This window comes from Apodemus sylvaticus, chromosome 5, assembly GCF_947179515.1.
Source record: "Apodemus sylvaticus chromosome 5, mApoSyl1.1, whole genome shotgun sequence".
Classification (NCBI taxonomy): Eukaryota; Metazoa; Chordata; class Mammalia; order Rodentia; family Muridae; genus Apodemus; species Apodemus sylvaticus.
Genome location: NC_067476.1, coordinates 92353109 through 92373749, shown reverse-complemented (window position 1 = coordinate 92373749; position 20641 = coordinate 92353109). Strand labels below are relative to the sequence as shown.

At 36.2% G+C, this 20641-nt stretch overlaps 1 protein-coding gene across 1 annotated transcript in view; it reads left to right on the top strand.

Moving 5' to 3' along the window:
• The window catches only part of Bbox1 (gamma-butyrobetaine hydroxylase 1), a 49245-nt gene extending 33014 nt beyond the window's left edge, over window positions 1-16231 (top strand). The window contains exons 4-7 of the mRNA XM_052181393.1: window positions 5898-6003; window positions 11577-11773; window positions 13360-13526; window positions 16071-16231. Of these exons, the coding sequence (XP_052037353.1) occupies window positions 5898-6003; window positions 11577-11773; window positions 13360-13526; window positions 16071-16231 (631 nt within the window). The remainder of the gene's footprint in view (window positions 1-5897; window positions 6004-11576; window positions 11774-13359; window positions 13527-16070) is intronic.
• The last annotated feature ends 4410 nt before the right edge of the window (window positions 16232-20641 follow it).

Genomic DNA, 20641 nt, shown 5'->3' with positions numbered 1-20641 from the left:
TGTTTGATATTACTTATTTATTTGTTTAGTGTGTGTGTGTGTGTGTGTGCATGCACATATGTGTAAGTACCTATTTATCTCTATGTACAATGCAAGCCCTTGGGGACCAAATAAGGACATCAGATCTCCTGGAACTAGAGTTGTTAACCACCAGATGTAGGTGTTGGAAGCTGAACCAGGTCCTCTGAAAGAGCAAGTCCTCTTAACCATTGAGGAGCTGCCTCTGTAGCTTGCTTTACTTAATGTCAAAGTCATCTCTGTTTTTATCTCCTAGCCATCTAAATGAAATATATCTGTTGTATATATTTCATTTCTCATTGCTTCTAGTTTGGTCTTCACTTAAGGATTTTCTTTCTAAGTATACATTCTAGTATACATTCTGCATTTCTATTTCTGATGGAGGTTATTCTTCACATATTGAACCATTTTATCAAAGATAATTAGACTCATTGTAAGTGGTTATAAAGAGGAAAAATACACAAAATCAAAAATTGTGGGTCTGGGAAGATGGCTCAGTGATTAAGACCTCTTGCTTTTCTTCCAAAGGACCAGTGTTTAGTTCCTAGCACCTAATTCATGTAGTTCACTAGAACACATAACTCCATCTCCAGAGAATCTCACATTCTTTTTGGTCTCTTCTGGTCCTGCACTTATATGTACCCACATATACATGCACCAAGATAATAAAAATAAATCCCCCCTTTTTTGAGAAATGGTCTCACTCTATAGAACAAGCTGGCCTTAAACTCACAGATTTTGATTTTAAAGCCCTCTGATTAAAGAAGTATGCCACCATGCCTGGCTAAAATAAAGCTTTTTAAAAAATAGGAAAATATGATAGTTTCTGTCTTTGGGAGGCCACACTTGCCTGGAGGGGAATGTTAGTGTTCTCTTATGTTATGGCTTATGCTGTTTTCTTCATAACAAACCTCAGAATGCTCTGCTGCTATTTTCATAGAAGATTAAACTTGAAAATAAAAATAATAAATGAAAATAAAAGATGCTCTAGAAACTTGAACTTAGGATTTTGAAGCTCAGTTTCAGCACTGTAACTCATAGCTTTCTAAAACCACTTTCTAAAACTTCCAACTGCACAACCTTGTGCACTTTATTGTGGACAATGTGAGCTCATTGTGGAGACCATTCTTTAGGAAAAAGTTATGTCATGAAATGGAGACCTGTTGGATCAATTTCTAACATTCATGGTTATTGATCCCACACCATACCATGAACTTCTTAAACTCAAATATTCTGAGATGAGGACCCCCTCCCATCTCATTGCAATCCCTACTGCCTCACTGAAGTGACAGTGAGTATCCACTGATGATCTATGCAGACAAAGCTGTACCATAAAGAAAGCCAGATACTACATGCCTTGCCATTCATTTCCTAGGTCAACCTAGGTTTTTGCATTTGAACGTAAACCTTTGCATTTAGCCATTTGTTTTCTAGTAGTACAAAAGCAGGGAAATGTGTTGAATGGCAGCATGAATTTCAATGCTTTCTAGGTTAAAATTCCATATTTTTTCAAACACTAAATTGAGAGAACAGTTTGAAGAGAAAAACCTATAGATTAAGAAATTTAAAAGAGGATCTAGGAGTACAGCTCTGTCTATAAAGCACTTGCTGTTTAAGCACAAAGACCAGAGTTCAACTCCCAGCACCCAGGAAACGGTTGGGTGGGTAGTGTCTTGTGTGCAATTCTAGTGCTCAGAAGATGGTGACAGGGATTTCCCTGAGAATGTTGGCTAACTAGACTAACCAAATCAATGAGCTGTGGGTTCAACTGCAATACCAGTCCACAATAAAAACAGTGGAAGGTGATTAGGAAGTCTCCCAGTGTCAACCTCTTGATTCTATATATGTCTATATGCACTTGTACAGTATGTACACCCACATGCATTTGAGCATATATACACACACTAATCATAATGATGCAAAAAATGAAAGATACTTAAGACATAATAAATATATGTTTTTCTGAGCAAAGTTAAGCACAGTATGGATGGACATATATTTGAGTAAAGACTAATGAAATGTAAATAAATAATATTGAAATGATAATAATTCGTGGTTCTTGTTACTTTGGAAAGGAGAAAATTATTGTGATTATGACAGGCTATGTGTAATAGTTTCAAGTTTTATTTCATGACCTAAGTAGCAATAATAAAAAGTACATCATTTTCAATTTGGAACAAGAGTAGACCAATGATGTCACAACTATAAAATATAGTTTGGGTAGTTTCAAATAAATAGGATATGGGTAGATATAGACCTATCTATATAGAGATAGAGATAGAGATAGAGATGAGATAGAGATAGATAGATATAGATGTAGACAGATATACATACATACATGCATGCATACATACATACCAATAGATAATAAAAGATAGGTATGTAAATCATAGATAAACATATAAATCCATGATAGGTAATGGTATATAGAATAGAAAGATAGATGAAAGATAGGTAGGTAAGTAGATTATGGATAGATAGATAAATGGATAGATGGGTGGATATAAGTAAATTGATAGAAAGAAAAAAGAGAAGAAAGGAAGGAAAAAAGAAAAAAAGGAAATCTATCAAAACTTCTACCACAACTAATAATTCAGAGCAGCAAAGATGCAGAACACAAGATGAACAAGTAAAGCTTAATTATGTCTACATATAGAAGCAATAAGTACTCTGAAAAGTAAATAAGCACTCTGAATTTGAGATAGAATCCATATTAATAAAATGTCTAATAGAATGCACCAAGGAGGTAAAATAAAACTCATACAATTGAAATATAGAAATCCATGAAATAAATTGTCTTAAATGAATGAAAGAACATCTGGTGTTATTATTGAAACATCTAATATCAATAAGATGTTAATTCTACCAAAGCTAGTCTAGAGTACATAAAATCTCCACCAAAATTACCCTTCTCTTTTACAAATGGGAAAAAACAAGTTGAAGGAGCTACAAATAGACAAAATAAATTTTTGATAATCACTATTCGTGCTACTGGAATAAAGGTAGACAAATAAAGCAAAGAATTGTTGAGCTAAGAAATAAGCCTATTTTATTATGTCCAACTGACTATCAGAAAAGATATCAAAGACATTCAGTATGAAAATACTTGTGTCTTCAGTAAATGGTGCTGGGACAACTGATCATCCATGGATAAAGGAATGACATTGAATTCTCTAACTCAAACTCTATACAACAACAGCAACAAATGAGTAAATAACTGGACTGGATCAATAAGTTAAAAATAAGCTATAAATCTTAAAATTCTTAGAAGAGAACACATAGGCTTGAGTAACAGGATTGTAGTTACTACAGCAAAATATAGCCAACAAATAAAAGGTGGATAAATTGGATTTCACAAAAACTGAAAACCCGTGAGCATCAAAAAGCATTCATTAACATAGGGCTAGAGAGATGGCTCATCAGTTAAGAACACTGGCTGCTCTTGCCAAGGATACAGGTTCAGTTTCCATCCAACACACAGGGATTTTCTCAACCACATGTAATTCCAGTTCTGTTACTGTTATTCAGAAACATCTATTCAAAGGAACCTGATGCCCTCTTCTGGCCCTAAAGGCACTGCATACACATGGTGCACATATTCTCAAATACATACATATACACATACACGTACCATATACACATGCATAATAAAAACAAATCTTCTTTACAATTGTAAGAAAATAGAAAAAGCCCATAGAATACATGAAAGTTTTCACAAATCAAATTAATCAATAGTCTACTATGTTAGCTATGTAATAAACTATTATGATTCAACAAAAAATATGTCAATGTAAAAATAAGAGGTTTGTATAGATGATTTTACAAAGATACACAAGTGTCCAGCAAGTACATTGTGAGATGCGCACTATAATTGGACATTAGGAACATACAAATCAAAACTGTAATAACACTGAGTAGACTATAATAACAATTCTCAAAAATCAGGCACTATGAAATGTAGGTGTAGGTGTGAAGGACTTGAAAACCTGAAATATTGTTGCAAGATATTTCCTATCAAAACACATTGAGGCAGTGAGAGGCCTGTGATTGGAGAAGAAAGAAGAGGCAGAGCTAGGGTTGGGAGGTCAGAGAGAGATGCATGTGTGCAGGAGAGAGGGAGATGTGTATCAAGATGGAATCAGATGTTAAATTATCTAAAGGTTAGAAATTGGGATAAGACTTTTATCATTGTAAATTGGCATCTTATAATTGTGAGTTTCATATACATAAATACAATTGGCTAATTAATTAAGCAACTAATAAATTGGCATCTTATAATTGTGAGTTTCACATACATAAATACAATTAGCTAATTAATTAAACATTAAGAGTTTTAATTTACTTGGTTACTACAATGTGGGTCCACCTACGGTGGAGAACTCGCAGCCCACGGTTACTGGTACTTAGGTCCACCATTTACAGGGTCTGTGGCAGAGAGGGAACACAGCTAGGATGCTGTGGGAACTAGCTCAGAGAGATTGCTGCACTGAGGGGGACCTCTGGGACTTGATGCTGAGGCCTGACAGGCCAGGAGAAGTGGCAGTGTGCTCCTTTTTTAATAATTCCTGCTACAAAACATAGCTAGTTATATTAAAATGGTAGAAAATAGAAACTAGTTTGCCCATTCCTCAAAAAGTATAACACAGAGCAATTATTTGATCTTCTGTTGTACTCTTATGAATACATTTTAAAAAATTTGAAATAGGTACTCAAATAAATGCATTTACACATATGACCAGATCAGCACTATTTGTAACAACCAAAAAGTAGAAACAGCCCAAATGGACAAACTAATGAAAATAGAGAAACACTCTGTATTCTCTCCATTTAAAAAGTGCAGAATTCTGACACCAAGCACCACACCGTAGAATGTTATCAGCTATAAAGGGAAGTGATATGAAAACATGTGCCTTAACACTGTGAATGAATCTTGAAAACATTATGCAGAGTGAAAAAAGCCAGGAGCCAAAGGACAAATGATATACAATCCTATGTGTAGTAAATATTCAAAATAGGTACACATATAAGACAGAGAACTATCAGTGATACTCAGAGATCTAGAAGAGAACAGAATGAGAAGAAACTGTAGATGAGAAATGAAAAATGCTACATTGCTATTACTGTGATAAAATATCATGACCAAAGCAACGTATAGAAAGAGAGGCTTATTGAGGCATACAGTTCCAGAGGGATAAAAATTCACTATGACAACATCAGCAGGCATGCAGACAGGAACGGGAAGGTGAGAGCGTGCCTCTCCAACTGCAAGCATAAGAAAATCTGCTAGTATAGTGAGGCTTGAAGCTCCCACAGTCTACATCAGTAGTGGATTTTCTTTCATGTGGCCATACCTCATAAACCTCCCCAAACAGTGTCACCTACTGGAGACCAAGTGTTCTGATATCTCTGCCTATGGAGAACATTCTCATTCAAACCACTACAGGGTTTTTGCTTTGGATGAGCATGATTTTAGAATAGCTATACTCATAGGTGTTGCTACCATTTAGATGTACTAAATGCCGCCACCTTGTTCACTTAAAGTTCTTCGTTTTACATTGTATGAATTCTCTGTAGTAAATCAAATGGATTAAACTTTTTAAAAATGACGCATAATCCCAATATGTACCTCTCTACCAATCCTATGGGAGAGGCTAGCGTGTGTGTTGTTCTTCAGCATCTTGACAGGAGAAACATAGAAATGGCAATCCAGAAAGAGTCACTTAAGAGAAAGGTTAAATTTTTTCTGGCTGTTAGTCATTATGTTAATTATTTCATAAAATGGAAAGTTTCCATTTCCCCTCTCATAGCAAATGCATTGTAACACATTTCCTCTGGCTTAGCATCAACCTTTGAAAACACATGTTTCTTGTTTTTTGCAGACACACTTGGCAAGTGCAGGACAAGATTGATGCCAACAATGTGGCTTATACAACTGGGAAGCTCAGCTTCCACACTGACTACCCAGCCCTCCACCATCCACCTGGGGTAAGGTGAGCTTCAACACATTTTCCACAAGTCAGGCCAAGAAAAAATGTTCTCCTGGACCAAGTGTAGATTATATATCTCATTGCTGGATATGTCTTTGCTGAAACACAATCTGAACTCACAGATGTCTTGTGCCTAAATTCTGAATGTCCTCACTTTCTAAAGGGAATGGACATTTTCACTCATCTTTTTTCTTGGATATAACTATTGGAGCATGTTGCTTCACAAAGACAAATTTTAAGACGGCAGTATATTTTGGGATTCTTCTGCACACATATCACTCCCACAAGAATTAAACAAGAACGAAATGTGGAAATATAGTGTGCAGTCATGTGGTGATCCCTTGTTTCAGCAAATGAATTAAAAACTTTCCAAATTGGGTTTTTGGGTGCTGGCTCAATTGATAAAAGCATTTGCCACACAAACATAAGAACCTGTGTTCAGATACCTGTCACCCAGGTAAAAAGGTGTGGGCGTGTGTATGTGCCTGTAAACCCAGCTCTGGGAAGGCAGGAAAATGCTCTCTGAGGCATGCCAGGCAGCTAGTGAAACTAATTGTTGAGCTCCGGGGTTCAATGATAGATTCTGTTCCTAAAATAAGGAGTAACTGAGGAAATGCTAACCTGCTGCTTTGCTTACACACACACACACACACACACACACACACATACATACACACACACACATACACACACACACACACACATCACTCATCAATTTGACAGCTTAAAAGAGCAATCAGTATAGGAAGACCACTTGACATTCTTCCCCATGCTCATCATGCATGCACATGGGCATGTACACACTTTCACACCCACATACATGCATCAAACACACAAAGTTGAACTGATGGGCCGTACCTGGGAAATGAAATGCTTAACAAAATACTTCCAGTGGATGTAGTTCAATGGTAAGAGTGTTTGACCAGCATATATTAGGCCTATTCAAGTGATAAATAATAATAATGAATATTAGTATCATAATAAACAGCTAGGTACTCCACACATGTGTTTTTACTATTTGAGCTGTGCTCAGCTAAGTGGTTATTGTTTTCAGTCATCTGGCTCTTGTCAGCTGCCAAGTTGGCCGGGAAACAGCTCACTTCACAGGGTGCTGAGATGGTTTGCCTCTGCTCCCCCAGTTTATTATCTTCCAACAGGCTAGCCTTGTCTTTCTCACATGACAACTGGCAACATTTTCAGAGAGCAAGCCAAGGCATGTGTGAGTTCTTGGGACCTAGGCCAGTAATCAGCATAAGGTCTCTTCAGTGATATTTTATTTGTCTAAGCAGTTAATAAGGCTAGCTCAGACTCAGGAGATAAGAAAGTGGATTGCTCTCGTGCAAAGCTGGAAAATGTGTTATAAAGGGATATCAGCATAAGGAACAGATAACCAAGTTCTTATTGGATGCTCTCTCATATCGCACCCACAAGATTACTTGCCAAAGAAGCAGCATCGTGCATAGCAATTTTATCTGCAAAAATCTTTTCTTTCTTTCCCCATCTTTACAAACCATCATCTTCCTAAACCAAACACATTTTTACAAAATCATTATTATCCTAAACCAAAAAAAAAAAAGTCAGAAAACTAAAGACAGTGTAGCCTTCAGTTTTTAGCTAAAGTGAACTGAACTGAAGCAACCACATACAAATCCATATCTTCGGAGACAGATTAAAAAGTAGGGCAGTTCTTGAATTAACTAAGAATGAATGGGCCAGAATCAAAATGAATTCTTTTTGGCCATCATCTTAACTGAACGAGTATTCCCTGTGCCCTGGTTCTTACCCATTGTTCTTGCCAGAATTAGTTAGCTAAGCTTGTCTAGTATTTGGCTTCATATGTTTTAAATTATGCTGGTTGTAAAACACCACATGATTCCTCTGAACCAAAGGATGACAGAGAAATGACTCCTCGGATCACCTTTTGGGACAGGAGCTGGGGAAAGAAAGGAACAGTTAGACTTATTCTGCATGTGGTACAGAGAGGCCAAACCACTCAGTACTAACAGTTGTCTGCTAACAGTTGCTTGGAGACGTTGAATGTAGAACAACTTGAAAGAGTGGATCTGGATAACTAAAAGTCCTACTGGATCTTTTAAGTTAGATTTTGCTTTTTGTGAACTTAAGTTTGTTTCTAAGTAAAAACTGAAATCCTAAGGGAAAAAATTATTCAATGGCTTCTGAAATATACCTGGAATAGAATACAATACTTGGCATCTTCTCAATATTTTATGCTTTCTCGGAGTTTTCAATTTCTTTACATGACTTATCTTAGAAATCCTTTAGGGTAGACAAGCTTGATCATGCCTTGCTGTGTTAGACAGGAACAGGAAGCATAAGGTTTTCTAGGACCACCACTAATGGATGAAAAACCTGGACTTGAACCTACATTTCTGCCTATATGTTTAACACACCATTATGATTCAGAACTGGAGTTACTAACTTGCGTAATATGAAATGTGATAGGTTATTTATAGATATTGTCATATTTTACAAACTCTTCAAGGACAGTAACTGAATCTTACACTTCTTTGTAGCTCAAAACTTAAGGCATCTTGTGCATGACAGAAACATAAGCAATCTGCTTTAGAGAAGCCATGACGTGTGCAGTAAGTCAAAGGAGGCCTGCAAAGCCAATGGCTTTCCATAGTTTGTAAATAAGGAATTCCTGACTTGCTTTCATTCTAGCAGATAAACATATATAGGCTGTCTGTGTCATTGTGAGTCTTCCATTTTGATTTAAGAAGAATCTTTTAATACCAAAGTTTGATCTTTTCTTTAACAAATAGAAAGGTAAGTGTTCTTTTCAGTATATTTGAAGAGATCTGGAAACTTACTTTCCTGGCCTGGGTTCCACTTGATCAGGATGAGAAGACACATCGTAAATGACACACAGATGTGGCTTTGCTTGCTTTTTCTCTAGGCCAAAAGTCACATGCTTCCATAAGGAAATATTTAGAAAGGAATTTTTTTATTCTGAATGATTTATGTGAAACAAAATTGAATTTTATATATGACAGGAGTATATTTAGCTTTTGGATTAGTGGTGAAAATATTGTCAGATTCTATAATCTATTTTCTTTTATAAAATTGTCTTAAGACATACCTACACAAAAAGAGATAATATTTGGCCTGATCATGTGTGAAAGATATCAACTGGCCTTCTTAAAACTAATATTGGAATCAGTGGGTCCATTATGGCAAAATTCAAAAGAATTTGACCACCGTGATTCTCTTGAGAACAAGCTTGTGTTCTTGTAGCTTTTGGAGCTCTGTAAACTTGTGGCTGATGTGGCTCTTTCTCCGTTGTGTTACCATGTTGCCTGGTCTCTCCTTGACATACTGAGATAACTTTTCTAAAATGCCTTGTTCACTTTATGCACATGCTTTTCAAGGTTAAAATGTTGCTCTATTTAAAGATTCAATCATTAATTTGTTTGAATTATCTTCCAAGAATTGACCTTTTGCATATGAAGACACATAATTACCTAAGACTAGATTTCTATTATTGTTGTAAATGGATACTCTGAAATGAGGGGGACTTTCTGTGTTTTGGAATTGTGACAAATGTGCTGAAGTTTGAGTACTGTATTTATCACATACTGACTGAATTTTGTTATATACTTTGATACCTCAGTCTCTCCAATCTTCAAACTGAAGACAAGTTTACCAAACTCTGAATACCATCATAAAAAGTAATATATAGAAAATAATTATTATTTGAGAACAGTTTATGCATAAAATTGTCAGAATTGATATAAAACCTGTGGCTCAGAGGATAAAACACCTACCAGGCATGTGTGAAGACCAGAGTTTAGATCCCAACATTGCGCCTCTCCTGTAATTTCAGCTCAGATAAAACATACAGTATATCCTCCAATCAACATATTTTGTTAGCCTATTTGTTCAACCATATAAATCCCGCCTCAGTAAATAAAGTGGAGAGTAATGGAGATAAACCATTAATGCTAGCTTTAGGACTCTGCATGAATGTGCACATGTCCATGTACAGTCACATATAACATATATCCACAGGCATGCCAACATGCACATATATACAACCATGTGCAGACATGTGGAAAAAGAAACATGGAATATAATTTTAAATTAACTTCTTTTGTCATAATAACTATATTTCAAGCTTACAATGGCCATGTGGAACTTGTGATTGCTATATTACACAACAAAGAAGAGCATGTTTATCACTGTATAAAGCCTTAATAGCCACTGTTCTAGACCATCTATGGAGAAAACCAAGCTAAGTGAATATTTTTCTTACTAACACTAATATCCACCCAAGTATGGATATTTGGTCACATCAGTGAGACAATGATCTAAAATGTATTGGAATCAGTAAAAACAAAGTCTTACCAAGAGAATGCCATTAGTTTTTCCAAACAGAAAACCAAGCTCTGCATTTAGGTACTCCAAATCATCCAACCTAAACTTACTTACCAAAAGGAGGCACAAAAACAATTAAAACCCTACTCACAAAAACAAAATTAATTTTTATTTTGTTTTTCAAATTGTAATATGTTCACCATGTTCTCTTAACACATGGAACAATTAATACTTTCCTTGTTTGGTTTACCATTTCCTCCCATAGTCCCACCCTAATTCATTGCCTTTACATCTTCATGTATGAACTGTCTCATTATAGTGGCAAGTAACTATGGCTTGGCATATTCTCATATTAAAATTAGTGTGTCTGGGTGAGTGGTGGTGGTGCACACCTGGAATCCCAGCACTCAGGGAGGCAGAGGCAGGTGGATTTCTGAGTTCAAGGCCAGCCTGGGCTACAGAGTGAGTTCCAGGACAGCCAGGGCTACACAGAGAAACCCTGTCTCGAATAAACACAAACAAAAAAAAAATTAGTGTGTCTGTGCAACACTAGACTAATAGATACAGTATTCTTAGGTTTGGTCCATATTATGTCCAGAGTGATGACCCTTGTGCACAACAGCAAGTACAAGAATGCTTCATCTGACATTGAAGACTGTTGGTGAGAAAAGCCCGTTACCTTCCAGCCTGGCTCACCTCTCCCACTACAACAATCTGCCGTAGCCAGGACTGTATTATCCAGTAGACGACGCATTTTTCTGACCTATCAGCTCAGTCACCCATTTGCATTCTCATTCTGTCTGATGTATCCCAAGCATTCTCATTCTGTTTGATGCAGCCCAAGTATTATCCACAGTTCGCTACCCAATTTAAACCTACCTTTGTCACTGGCTTCCATGTCTGCCGCAGCATGTGGTGCTCCCTGTCTACAACTGCTGGGATCTGTGCCCTACTAGTGAGCATTATTCTTATGCCCATGTCTTCAACTGCAGTAGGCTTGAAACATATCACATTATTATAAGCAACTTTTCATCATAACTCCCCTCAATACTGACATAAGAGAATAGCTTTTTTTAAAGTTGGAATATAAACAAAGAATATAGAAAATAAAAATATTAAAAAAGAAAAAAATGTTTGTTGATTTTTTTTAATTTCTATCTCCTGAATATTCAGCATACTGATTTTTAAAAGTAGGTTCCATCATCTTTAACTCTTTCTCATTTCTCCTTACAGGTTCAGCTTCTGCACTGTATCAAGCAAACAGTCACAGGAGGTGACTCTGAAATCGTAGATGGGTTTAATGTGTGCCAAAAGCTCAAGGAGAAGAACCCTCAGGCTTTCCATGTTCTCTCCTCCACCTTTGTGGATTTTACAGACATTGGAGTGGATTACTGTGACTTCTCGGTGCAATCTAAACACAAGATTATAGAGTGAGTAGCCTTATAAATTCACTGTCATTGGAACAATTGGCCTAAGTGTTAAACAGCAGACATCTTTTATTATGTTCAAAGGTGTGACTTAAGTTCTAGAAGAAAAAAGAAAGTATGTTTTTCCATTAAAAAAGTTACCAAGTGACATAAAATTTGTTCCCAATCAATGCTAGATTTTTTTGGTAACTAAGAATTCATGCATGCTTCATTTTTAAATATAAACTCTGCCTTGTCATAATCAATATGATTATAGGTGTTAGCACTTTTACAGCTGGAAGTGACAGAATATAACTGAAACTGGATCCAGGAGTTACATCCTGCCAACCAGAAGCTCTTGCCTTTTCTTCTTAACTTTTTCATTTTGTTTTGGCCTCATTTTAAAAGATACTTCTTGCAAGCCCCAAGATTTTCAACACCCTTCATGCTAGTTAGGATATTGTTTGTTTTGCAAAAATTGTGACACAGCTAGATGACTCCCTGCCCAGTCATGTCAAGGTCCATTCATTAGATCTTCACTGCAAGGATCATACTAGAAGACTGCACAGTGCTACTTAGCCATAGTTGCATCCTATGTGCATCTCTGGAGCAGAATCATTTTGGCCACATGGATAAGAATGCAACATCTCTCATAAAGTGTTTAGTCAGCAGAATCATAATTGATGTCCTACATAGACTATGGTATTTTTTTCTAAAACTTCATTGTGAGTACATGATGGGAAACAGCTTACTTTTCTTTTTACTGAGTTACTCCTCATTCTTAATTAAAATACTTTTTTCTTTTTCTTTTTTACATGCTCAATTAACTTCTCTCTGTGCCTCTCTCTCTGTCTCTCTCTATCAAGTCCTAGGCTGACATATATTTTTCATTCCTTCAGTCAGCAAGTGGTTATTGGAGCCAAGGCACTGCTTGGTATTTGGGATGCATCAAAGGAGAAAACAAAGAACCCTACACTCACAGAGCTTAGATTTAGTAGAGGGAGGTGTTTAAAATTTTCAGCCAAATTATAATGAATGTTTTAAAATAATGTTGCGTGCTCTAAAAGGAAAGCAGAGTTGATGATAAAGGGAACCTCTAGCTCTAGAGACTTTCTGAGGATGAAACTTGTATTGTCAACCCCCCAAGTGAGAATTCAGCAAACCGCTAACAGATATAATTTATGGGTAGAAACAGAAGATTTTCTACATAGAAAATTGGATGGGAAGGATGGAGAAAAGATAAGTTTCAGGAATAAATTTTAGATAAAAATAAATCTAAGTTGCTCTCTGAAAACTGTGTGGTTCACATTGTGTTCACCCCTGAGATCCTAATGCCTCACCCTTCTGACAAGCATGTACCATTGCATATAGCAGATCAAGAGTCTTAGTTATAACTTGACAGTTAAATTCAAAACCTACTTTTTTAAAAGGTTATTTAGGATTTTAGCTTGACCTAAGTAGACACAATATGCATAATGAGAACATGTATCTAAAACACATCACCCCTTCATGTTTAATTTGGATGTTTTTATGTATACTATATTTAAAACATATCTTCCAAAAGAAATTGACACTTATTAGATGCTAATTTTGCCTCTTAAATAAAATAGGTTGGATGATAAAGGCCAAGTGGTGCGGATCAACTTCAACAATGCAACCAGAGATACAGTCTTCGATGTCCCTATTGAAAAAGTTCAGCCTTTCTACGCAGCTCTGAAAGAGTTTGTGGACCTCATGAACAGCAAAGAATACAAGTATACCTTCAAGATGAATCCAGGTCAGTGGAGTAAAATGTCATCCAGGTTGGTACTACTGCAGACTACTAACAAGCAGCTGATTTACCCGAATAGCAGGCTCTTGATAACTCTACTTCTAGACTGCTGACTCCCCAGACTTTTTTTTAAAGATGCATTTATTGTTATATGTGAGTACACTGTAGTTGTCTTCAGACACACCAGAAGAGGGCATCAGATCTCATTATGGATGGTTGTGAGCCACCATGTGGTTGCTGGGATTTGAACTCAGGACCTTGGGAAGAGGAGTCAGTGTTCTTAACCTCTGAGCCATCTCACCAGCCCCTGACTCCCCAGACTTAAACTTAGACTTTTGTCAAACTTTCATGGAAATCCTAGCACATGAAATTTTAAGATCTTTCCATCTAAGAATCATTCAAAGAGAGACCAGATGAAGCCTGTGTTTAATATTAAAACTGTTTTACATTTGTCTGCTCTGATAGTTTTTTGAAAACTCTTCTGTATCACCTGTGTGATTTTCCTTATTTTATTAACTAAAGCCAAATGCAATAAAAAATGCTCTTTCCTTACACCCAATGTTGTATTATATTAAAGTTTCATGAGCACAGCCTAGATTCTAAGAAATGCTATAGAAATTACAACATGAAGATTACCCACACTCATAAAAAGGCATCACTTCCCAAAATAGTGAAAATGAAATTTATTATAAACTCTTTTGCTAAACAAAATTATCTTTGTAACTCCAACTCCAAAATACATGAGTAGTGTTTATTGATAAAACTTAACTAGCAAAGATAATAATAGTAAAATAAAGCAGGCATCTGCCTATTCTAGTGAGGTGAAGTGAATAAAGAAGTATTGATATTTTTTCTAGGCAATCTCTGCTGATTAAAATATCACTAAATTGGAACATTTTTCCTTGATATTTATTTTTTCAATTTACAATAAAATTGTGAGTGTTTATTGTATATATGTTTTGAGATATATACATATATATTATGGAATAGTGAAGTTGAGCTAATTAAGTATGTACATTTTTGGCATAGCTTTCAGTTTTCATAAAGGGAACACATAAGATCTCCCTTCTTAGTGACTACAGCATATCTTTATTGATTATAGACACCATGTTGAAAAATGGATCTAATCATAAAGATTTGCATGTTATTTGCAAATAAAGAGAATTATTTGCATAATTTCTCTTTGCTCTTGGTTTGGCCAATTTGAACATATTTTTATCGTTTTATTTTTAAGACTTTACTTACCTTTTCATGTGTCTATTTGTCTGATGCATTTCTGTGCACTACACATTATACAATGCCCACAGAGTCCATGAAAGGACATCAAATCTTCAGGTTGTGAACCACAGTGTAAGTGCTGGATATTGAATAAGGATCCTCTGGAAAATCAATATTCTTAATTGCGGAGACATCTCTTCAATCCCTGAACCTCATCTCTTCTTCCTCTCCCCCATTCTTCTCTCCTTGATATATCATAACAACTCATCTTTAGCTCCAGAGCTTGGCTTCAGTAATACTCCTACCTCATTCACATAAGTAGTAAGTCTGGAACTACAGACACACACATATACCAAATCTAATTGAGTTCTTTTTAGAAATTTTCTTTTATATAATAAAGTACATAAATAGAGCTAGATAACTTCATAAAGCCTTTGGCATGCAGTTAAAGCAGATTTATTTTAGGAATAACACCATATAAAACAGAAACATCATGGGAAAAATACATACAAAAATAATAGGAGTTCATATAAGGAGAAATGCTGCTTTCTTCTCAGTATTTCCTTTTTGAAAAAAATGCATATAAAATATGAAGAATTTAAGCTATCAGCCAAAAACTTCACTATCCTTATAGTTACTTAAACTGGGACAGAATATCTAGTATTGATAAATTTGCAAAAATAGAACACAAAAGTCTTGCACAGAGAAAAATCTTTTATAGAAAGATGTCCGTAAAAATCTATCAAACTATGAAGTTTAAATGGTATGATGTATGTGGGGAACCATTTCCTATGGTTGTGTTCAACAGATGACCCTGACAAGTTCCAATGGAGAATTTCAACCCAACAATCACACATGGCCTTGGTAAAACTAAAGAGGTCACCAAAAAAAAAAAAAAAGATCAAAGGTTAAGAATTTAGGAAAGGAACTGGATGTCATGGGAGTAGGCAGTGGTAAGGATAGGAGATATGAGAAAGAAGGGGGAATTGGAGAGGAGAGTAATTAGAATGTTTTATCTACATGTAAAAACTGTCCAAGAACAAAATTAGTTTAAAAAGAAATTGTGTAGTTATGTTTACAAATGAAAATATTCTGTTTTTTAATGTAAACTGAATAATGGTGGCATCTTGACTATATCATTTTCTTGTTATTTGGTTTCTTAGTGAATATAGTTTATTCCTATTAATTATAATTGCTATGTTGAGCAACAGATTTGAACAAGAAAATGTTATTTGCAACCAAAGGCATAATTTATACTTTGTAAATAATAATTTCTATCATTGTAAATCATATAAATATAAATTATTCATGTCAAAAAATTCTCCTACTTAGGTGATGTGATTACCTTTGACAACTGGCGCTTGCTTCATGGACGGCGTAGCTATGAGGCAGGAACTGAGATATCCCGCCATCTGGAAGGAGCCTATGCCGACTGGGATGTAGTGATGTCAAGGCTTCGTATTCTGAGACAGAGAGCCACGAATGGGAACTGAATCTCTCGGCCTTAAACTTCAGTGCAAGTCCAATGACTAAATGTTGTTATCTATAGCATGGTTATTCTCATATCATGATCAACATCATTCACATAATAATTTCTTTAAAGCTGAACATGCAGCTTCTCTCTTCTTCCCTGCAATCATATTCAATACCTCTTATTTAATGTCATGGTACGGGTTAGTCTCAAAGCATCCCTTCTGTGGAATGCACTCTCTGACTTTGCATTAACAAATATTACCAAAACCCCTACAAATAATTTTGTATCTAACAAATCTTTCTGGCAAATAAAACTGTCTTATATATGAATAAAGCTTATGTTTCAAATAAAAGATCTTAAAATATGTTCCTGCTCAGTTATCTATGTGATCTCATTTTTCATGACTGCATATCTTTAGCATGCTTGGAAAAGTATTCATAATCTCTTTTTTTATATATTTCAGAATTTTGTTGTTCATGCTTAAAGACCTCATTTACTTGATAATCCCAACATTGCCATCCTTAAATCATGACAGTAAACCCAAGAATGCCAAATTAAAAGAAAAATCTAGTCTCTCTAAATTTGTCTTGGCTACAGAAATGCTCCCACAGACTGCCAGCCTTGCTCTCACCTAAGGACATAACACTCCTCTTCATTCCTTGTCTTCAACATGAATTTGTAGAAGATGCTGCTAACCTACCTGAATGGACAAGATGTCTGCTTGCCTCTGGACAGCCTTACCAGCTGGTCTCATCTTTCTGCATAGCCACTCCCCTAGTGATGGAACTCCGATGATGTAGCACGGCATGAAGCTGCAGTCTACTGAGCCTCCCACACCCATGGGAAAAGAAGCTTAGGCATTCCAATTTGCTGAGATTCTGATAGTACCTACATATTTCATTCTGTAGACATTTGAAGCTGTGTAAACTTTATGTTTCTAGAAATCTCTAAGTAACTTTATTTAGTATGCAAATGAGGGGGTTTCATTATGGTAACATCATCTTAGTACATAGTTATTCTTATTTGCTTTCCTCAATATGTTGTCTCAAGTCCCATCTTGATGTTTACGGTTCTTATCACTGTACTAAATAAGAATGGAATCCAGAAGAAGTTAGACACACTGGAGCTGGAGTTATAGGCACCTGTGAACCATATAACATGAGTACTGGGAACTGGACCAGGTTCTCTGAAACAGAGTAGAATATGATGTTAGCTACTGAGCCATATTATAGCCCCCTTTTTTATTTTCTTTCCCTAGATAGAGTCTTAAAGTGCATCATCACATTGTTAATTTTTAAAATGTGAGTACTTACATTTGTAAAGTTTTCTCTTAGAAGGCCTCAGCTATATATATCTCAAATGTTCTGATAAGTTATATTTTTATTTGTTTCTAGAATTAATTTTTAATTTCTCCCCCAATTTCTTTGATGGTTCAGTGGACATTAAAAGTGCATTGTTCAATCCTTGAGTATGTGTATAGCTTTCATAAATTTTCTTTGATTAATTTCCAGTTTATTTTCCTATGATATAAGAAATTATTTAAATTATTTCATATTTGTTAATACCTGTGGCCTAGAATATGTGGTTTTAGAGGTCTGGATAGTGTGCATGGATAGAAATAGCCCAGGTGTGGCCTCTGAAGCACTGGCCAGCCTACAGGGCTATAGCTCTGCTGTCTGAGATAGGCATGCATACAGAGCAGCCTTAGAATCCTACTATATTCTGGAATAACAAAAAACCCAGGATATCTAAAACTATTCTCAACAACAAAAGAAATTCTGGGGGAATCGCTATCCCTGACTTCAAGCAATACTACAGAGCAATAGTGTTAAAAACTGCATGGTATTGGCACAGTGACAGACAATTGGAACAATGGAATAGAATTGAAGATCCAGAAATGAATCCACACACCTATGGTCACTTGATCTTCGACAAAGGAGCTGAAAACATCCAGTGGAAAAAAAGATAGCCTTTTCAACAAATGGTGCTGGTTCAATTGGAGGTCAGCATGTAGAAGAACGCGAATTCATCGATTCTTATCTCCATGTACTAAACTTCACTCCAAGTGGATCAAGGACCTCCATGTAAAACCAGACACACTGAAACTAATAGAAAAGAAACTGGGGAAGACCCTTGAAGACATGGGCACAGGGGAAAAGTTCCTGAACAGATCACCAATAGCTTATGCTCTAAGATCAAGAATTGACAAATGGGACCTCATAAAATTACAAAGTTTCTGTAAGGCAAAGGACACTGTTAAAAGGACAAAATGGCAACCATCAAATTGGGAAAGGATATTCACCAACCCTACATCTGATAGAGGGCTAATATCCAATATATACAAAGAACTCAAGAAGTTAGACCCCAGGGAACCAAATAACCCTATTAAAAAATGGGGTACAGATCTAAACAAAGAATTTTCACCTGAAGAAATTTGGATAGCCGAGAGGCACCTTAAGAAGTGCTCAACATCATTAGTCATTAGGGAAATGCAAATGAAAACAACTCTGAGATTTCACCTTACACCAGTCAGAATGGCTGAGGTCAAAAAACTCAGGAGACAGCAGATGTTGGCGAGGATGTGGAGAAAGAGGAACACTCCTCCACTGCTGGTGGGGCTGTAAGATGGTACAACCACGTTGGAAATCAGTCTGACGGTTCCTCAGAAAACTGGACATGACACTTCCGGAGGACCCTGCTATACCTCTCCTGGGCATATACCCAAAGGATTCCCCAGCATGCAATAAAGACACATGCTCCATTATGTTCATAGCAGCCTTATTTATAATAGCCAGAAGCTGGAAAGAACCCAGATGTCCCTCAAAGGAGGAATGGATACAGAAAATGTGGTATATTTACACAATGGAATACTACTCAGCAATTAGAAACAATGAATTCACAAAATTTTTAGGCAAATGTTTTGATCTGGAAAATATCATCCTAAGTGAGGTAACCCAATCACAAAAGAATACATATGGAATGCAATCTCTGATAAGTGGATATTAATTAACCCAGAAGCTCTGAATACCCAAGGCACAAATCGCATAACAAATGACTCCCATGAAGAAGTATGGAGAGGGTCCTGATCCTGGAAAGGATTGATCTAGCATTGGAGAGGAATATAAGGACAGAGAAAAAGGAGGGAGGTGATTGGAGAATGGATGGAGAGAAGAAGGTTTATGGGACATATGGGGAGGGGGGATCTGGGAAAGGGGAAATCATTTGGAATGTAAACAAATAATATAGAAAATAAAAATATTTTCAAAAAAGAATCCTACTATATACATGTACAGACATGTACAAGATAGGTATAAAATCATCATCTGAAGTGCATGTGCTTAGTGACATTACAATGGATGTCTGGACCATAAGTGGAATGGCTGATGGCAGTCCTGATCATGGGACATTTCTGTGTGTAGGGGCATCAATCACATCTCCTTCTTTGGGGAGATCTACAGAAGTGGTTTACTGGTAAAAAGCTCCCAGTACTTTCTCCAGGACAAGCCATGGAGTAAACAATGATGAATACTACAAACAGTAGGGGGGCATGCATGCAGTTTATGGGACTATTTAGTTCCCAGTGCAGTAATCCCCTTTTTCCAGGTTACATGTGACCATCATGGCACTCCACATGGCATGTGCGGACATCCCATGGCACTCTGGCTTCTTCAGTTGTCTCCAAACCTCTGCTAAGTGAGTGTTCCAGTGATCCTTCAGCTGCCTGGTCCCTTGTGAGTTTTCCTAAGTTTTTGAAAAGATGTCAAGAATACTGATATCTCCTACCCCATCTTCACTATGGCCTGACTGCTATACTCCTTTTCTAAAGGTACATAATTAAAGATAACTGATAAATGAAAGCAAATAATATCTGATACTGTCTTACCTAAGAAAATATAGAGTGGATTATGATTCTATTTCTATAGTATTTAATTGCTATAGAAATCTCTACCACTAGGAGTATGGTTTCTTCAAGATACATATTAGGTCTTGCTTTGATTCTTGGAAGGAGAAAGATTAGTCTCCACCATCAGTACCTTGGATTATGATCAGATATAAAGTCAATACTGTTTAGCCATCAATGACTGATAGCTATCACAAGGAATTTCAATGTCATTCTAGTGCACCCACCATTTTAAATACACAGCCTGAAATATGAAAGCAATTTTGTACATGGGATATAATAGAAATAGGGAACTATATTCTCTTTCTGTGTGCATATTTAGAGCCATTGAATTATTTTCTCCTTCTGCCTTTTCTCCACCAGTGGAGTGAGTATGAGATCGTTCCATATATGATATATTTCAAATCAACTATGGTGGTAAGAATTGCAGGTTTTTATAGGTATGTTAAACAGGGAATAAGACTTATGTGTCCTAAAATAAAATAGTATATTTATGTTTATTGACTCTCCTGCACCTGTGGCCCTACC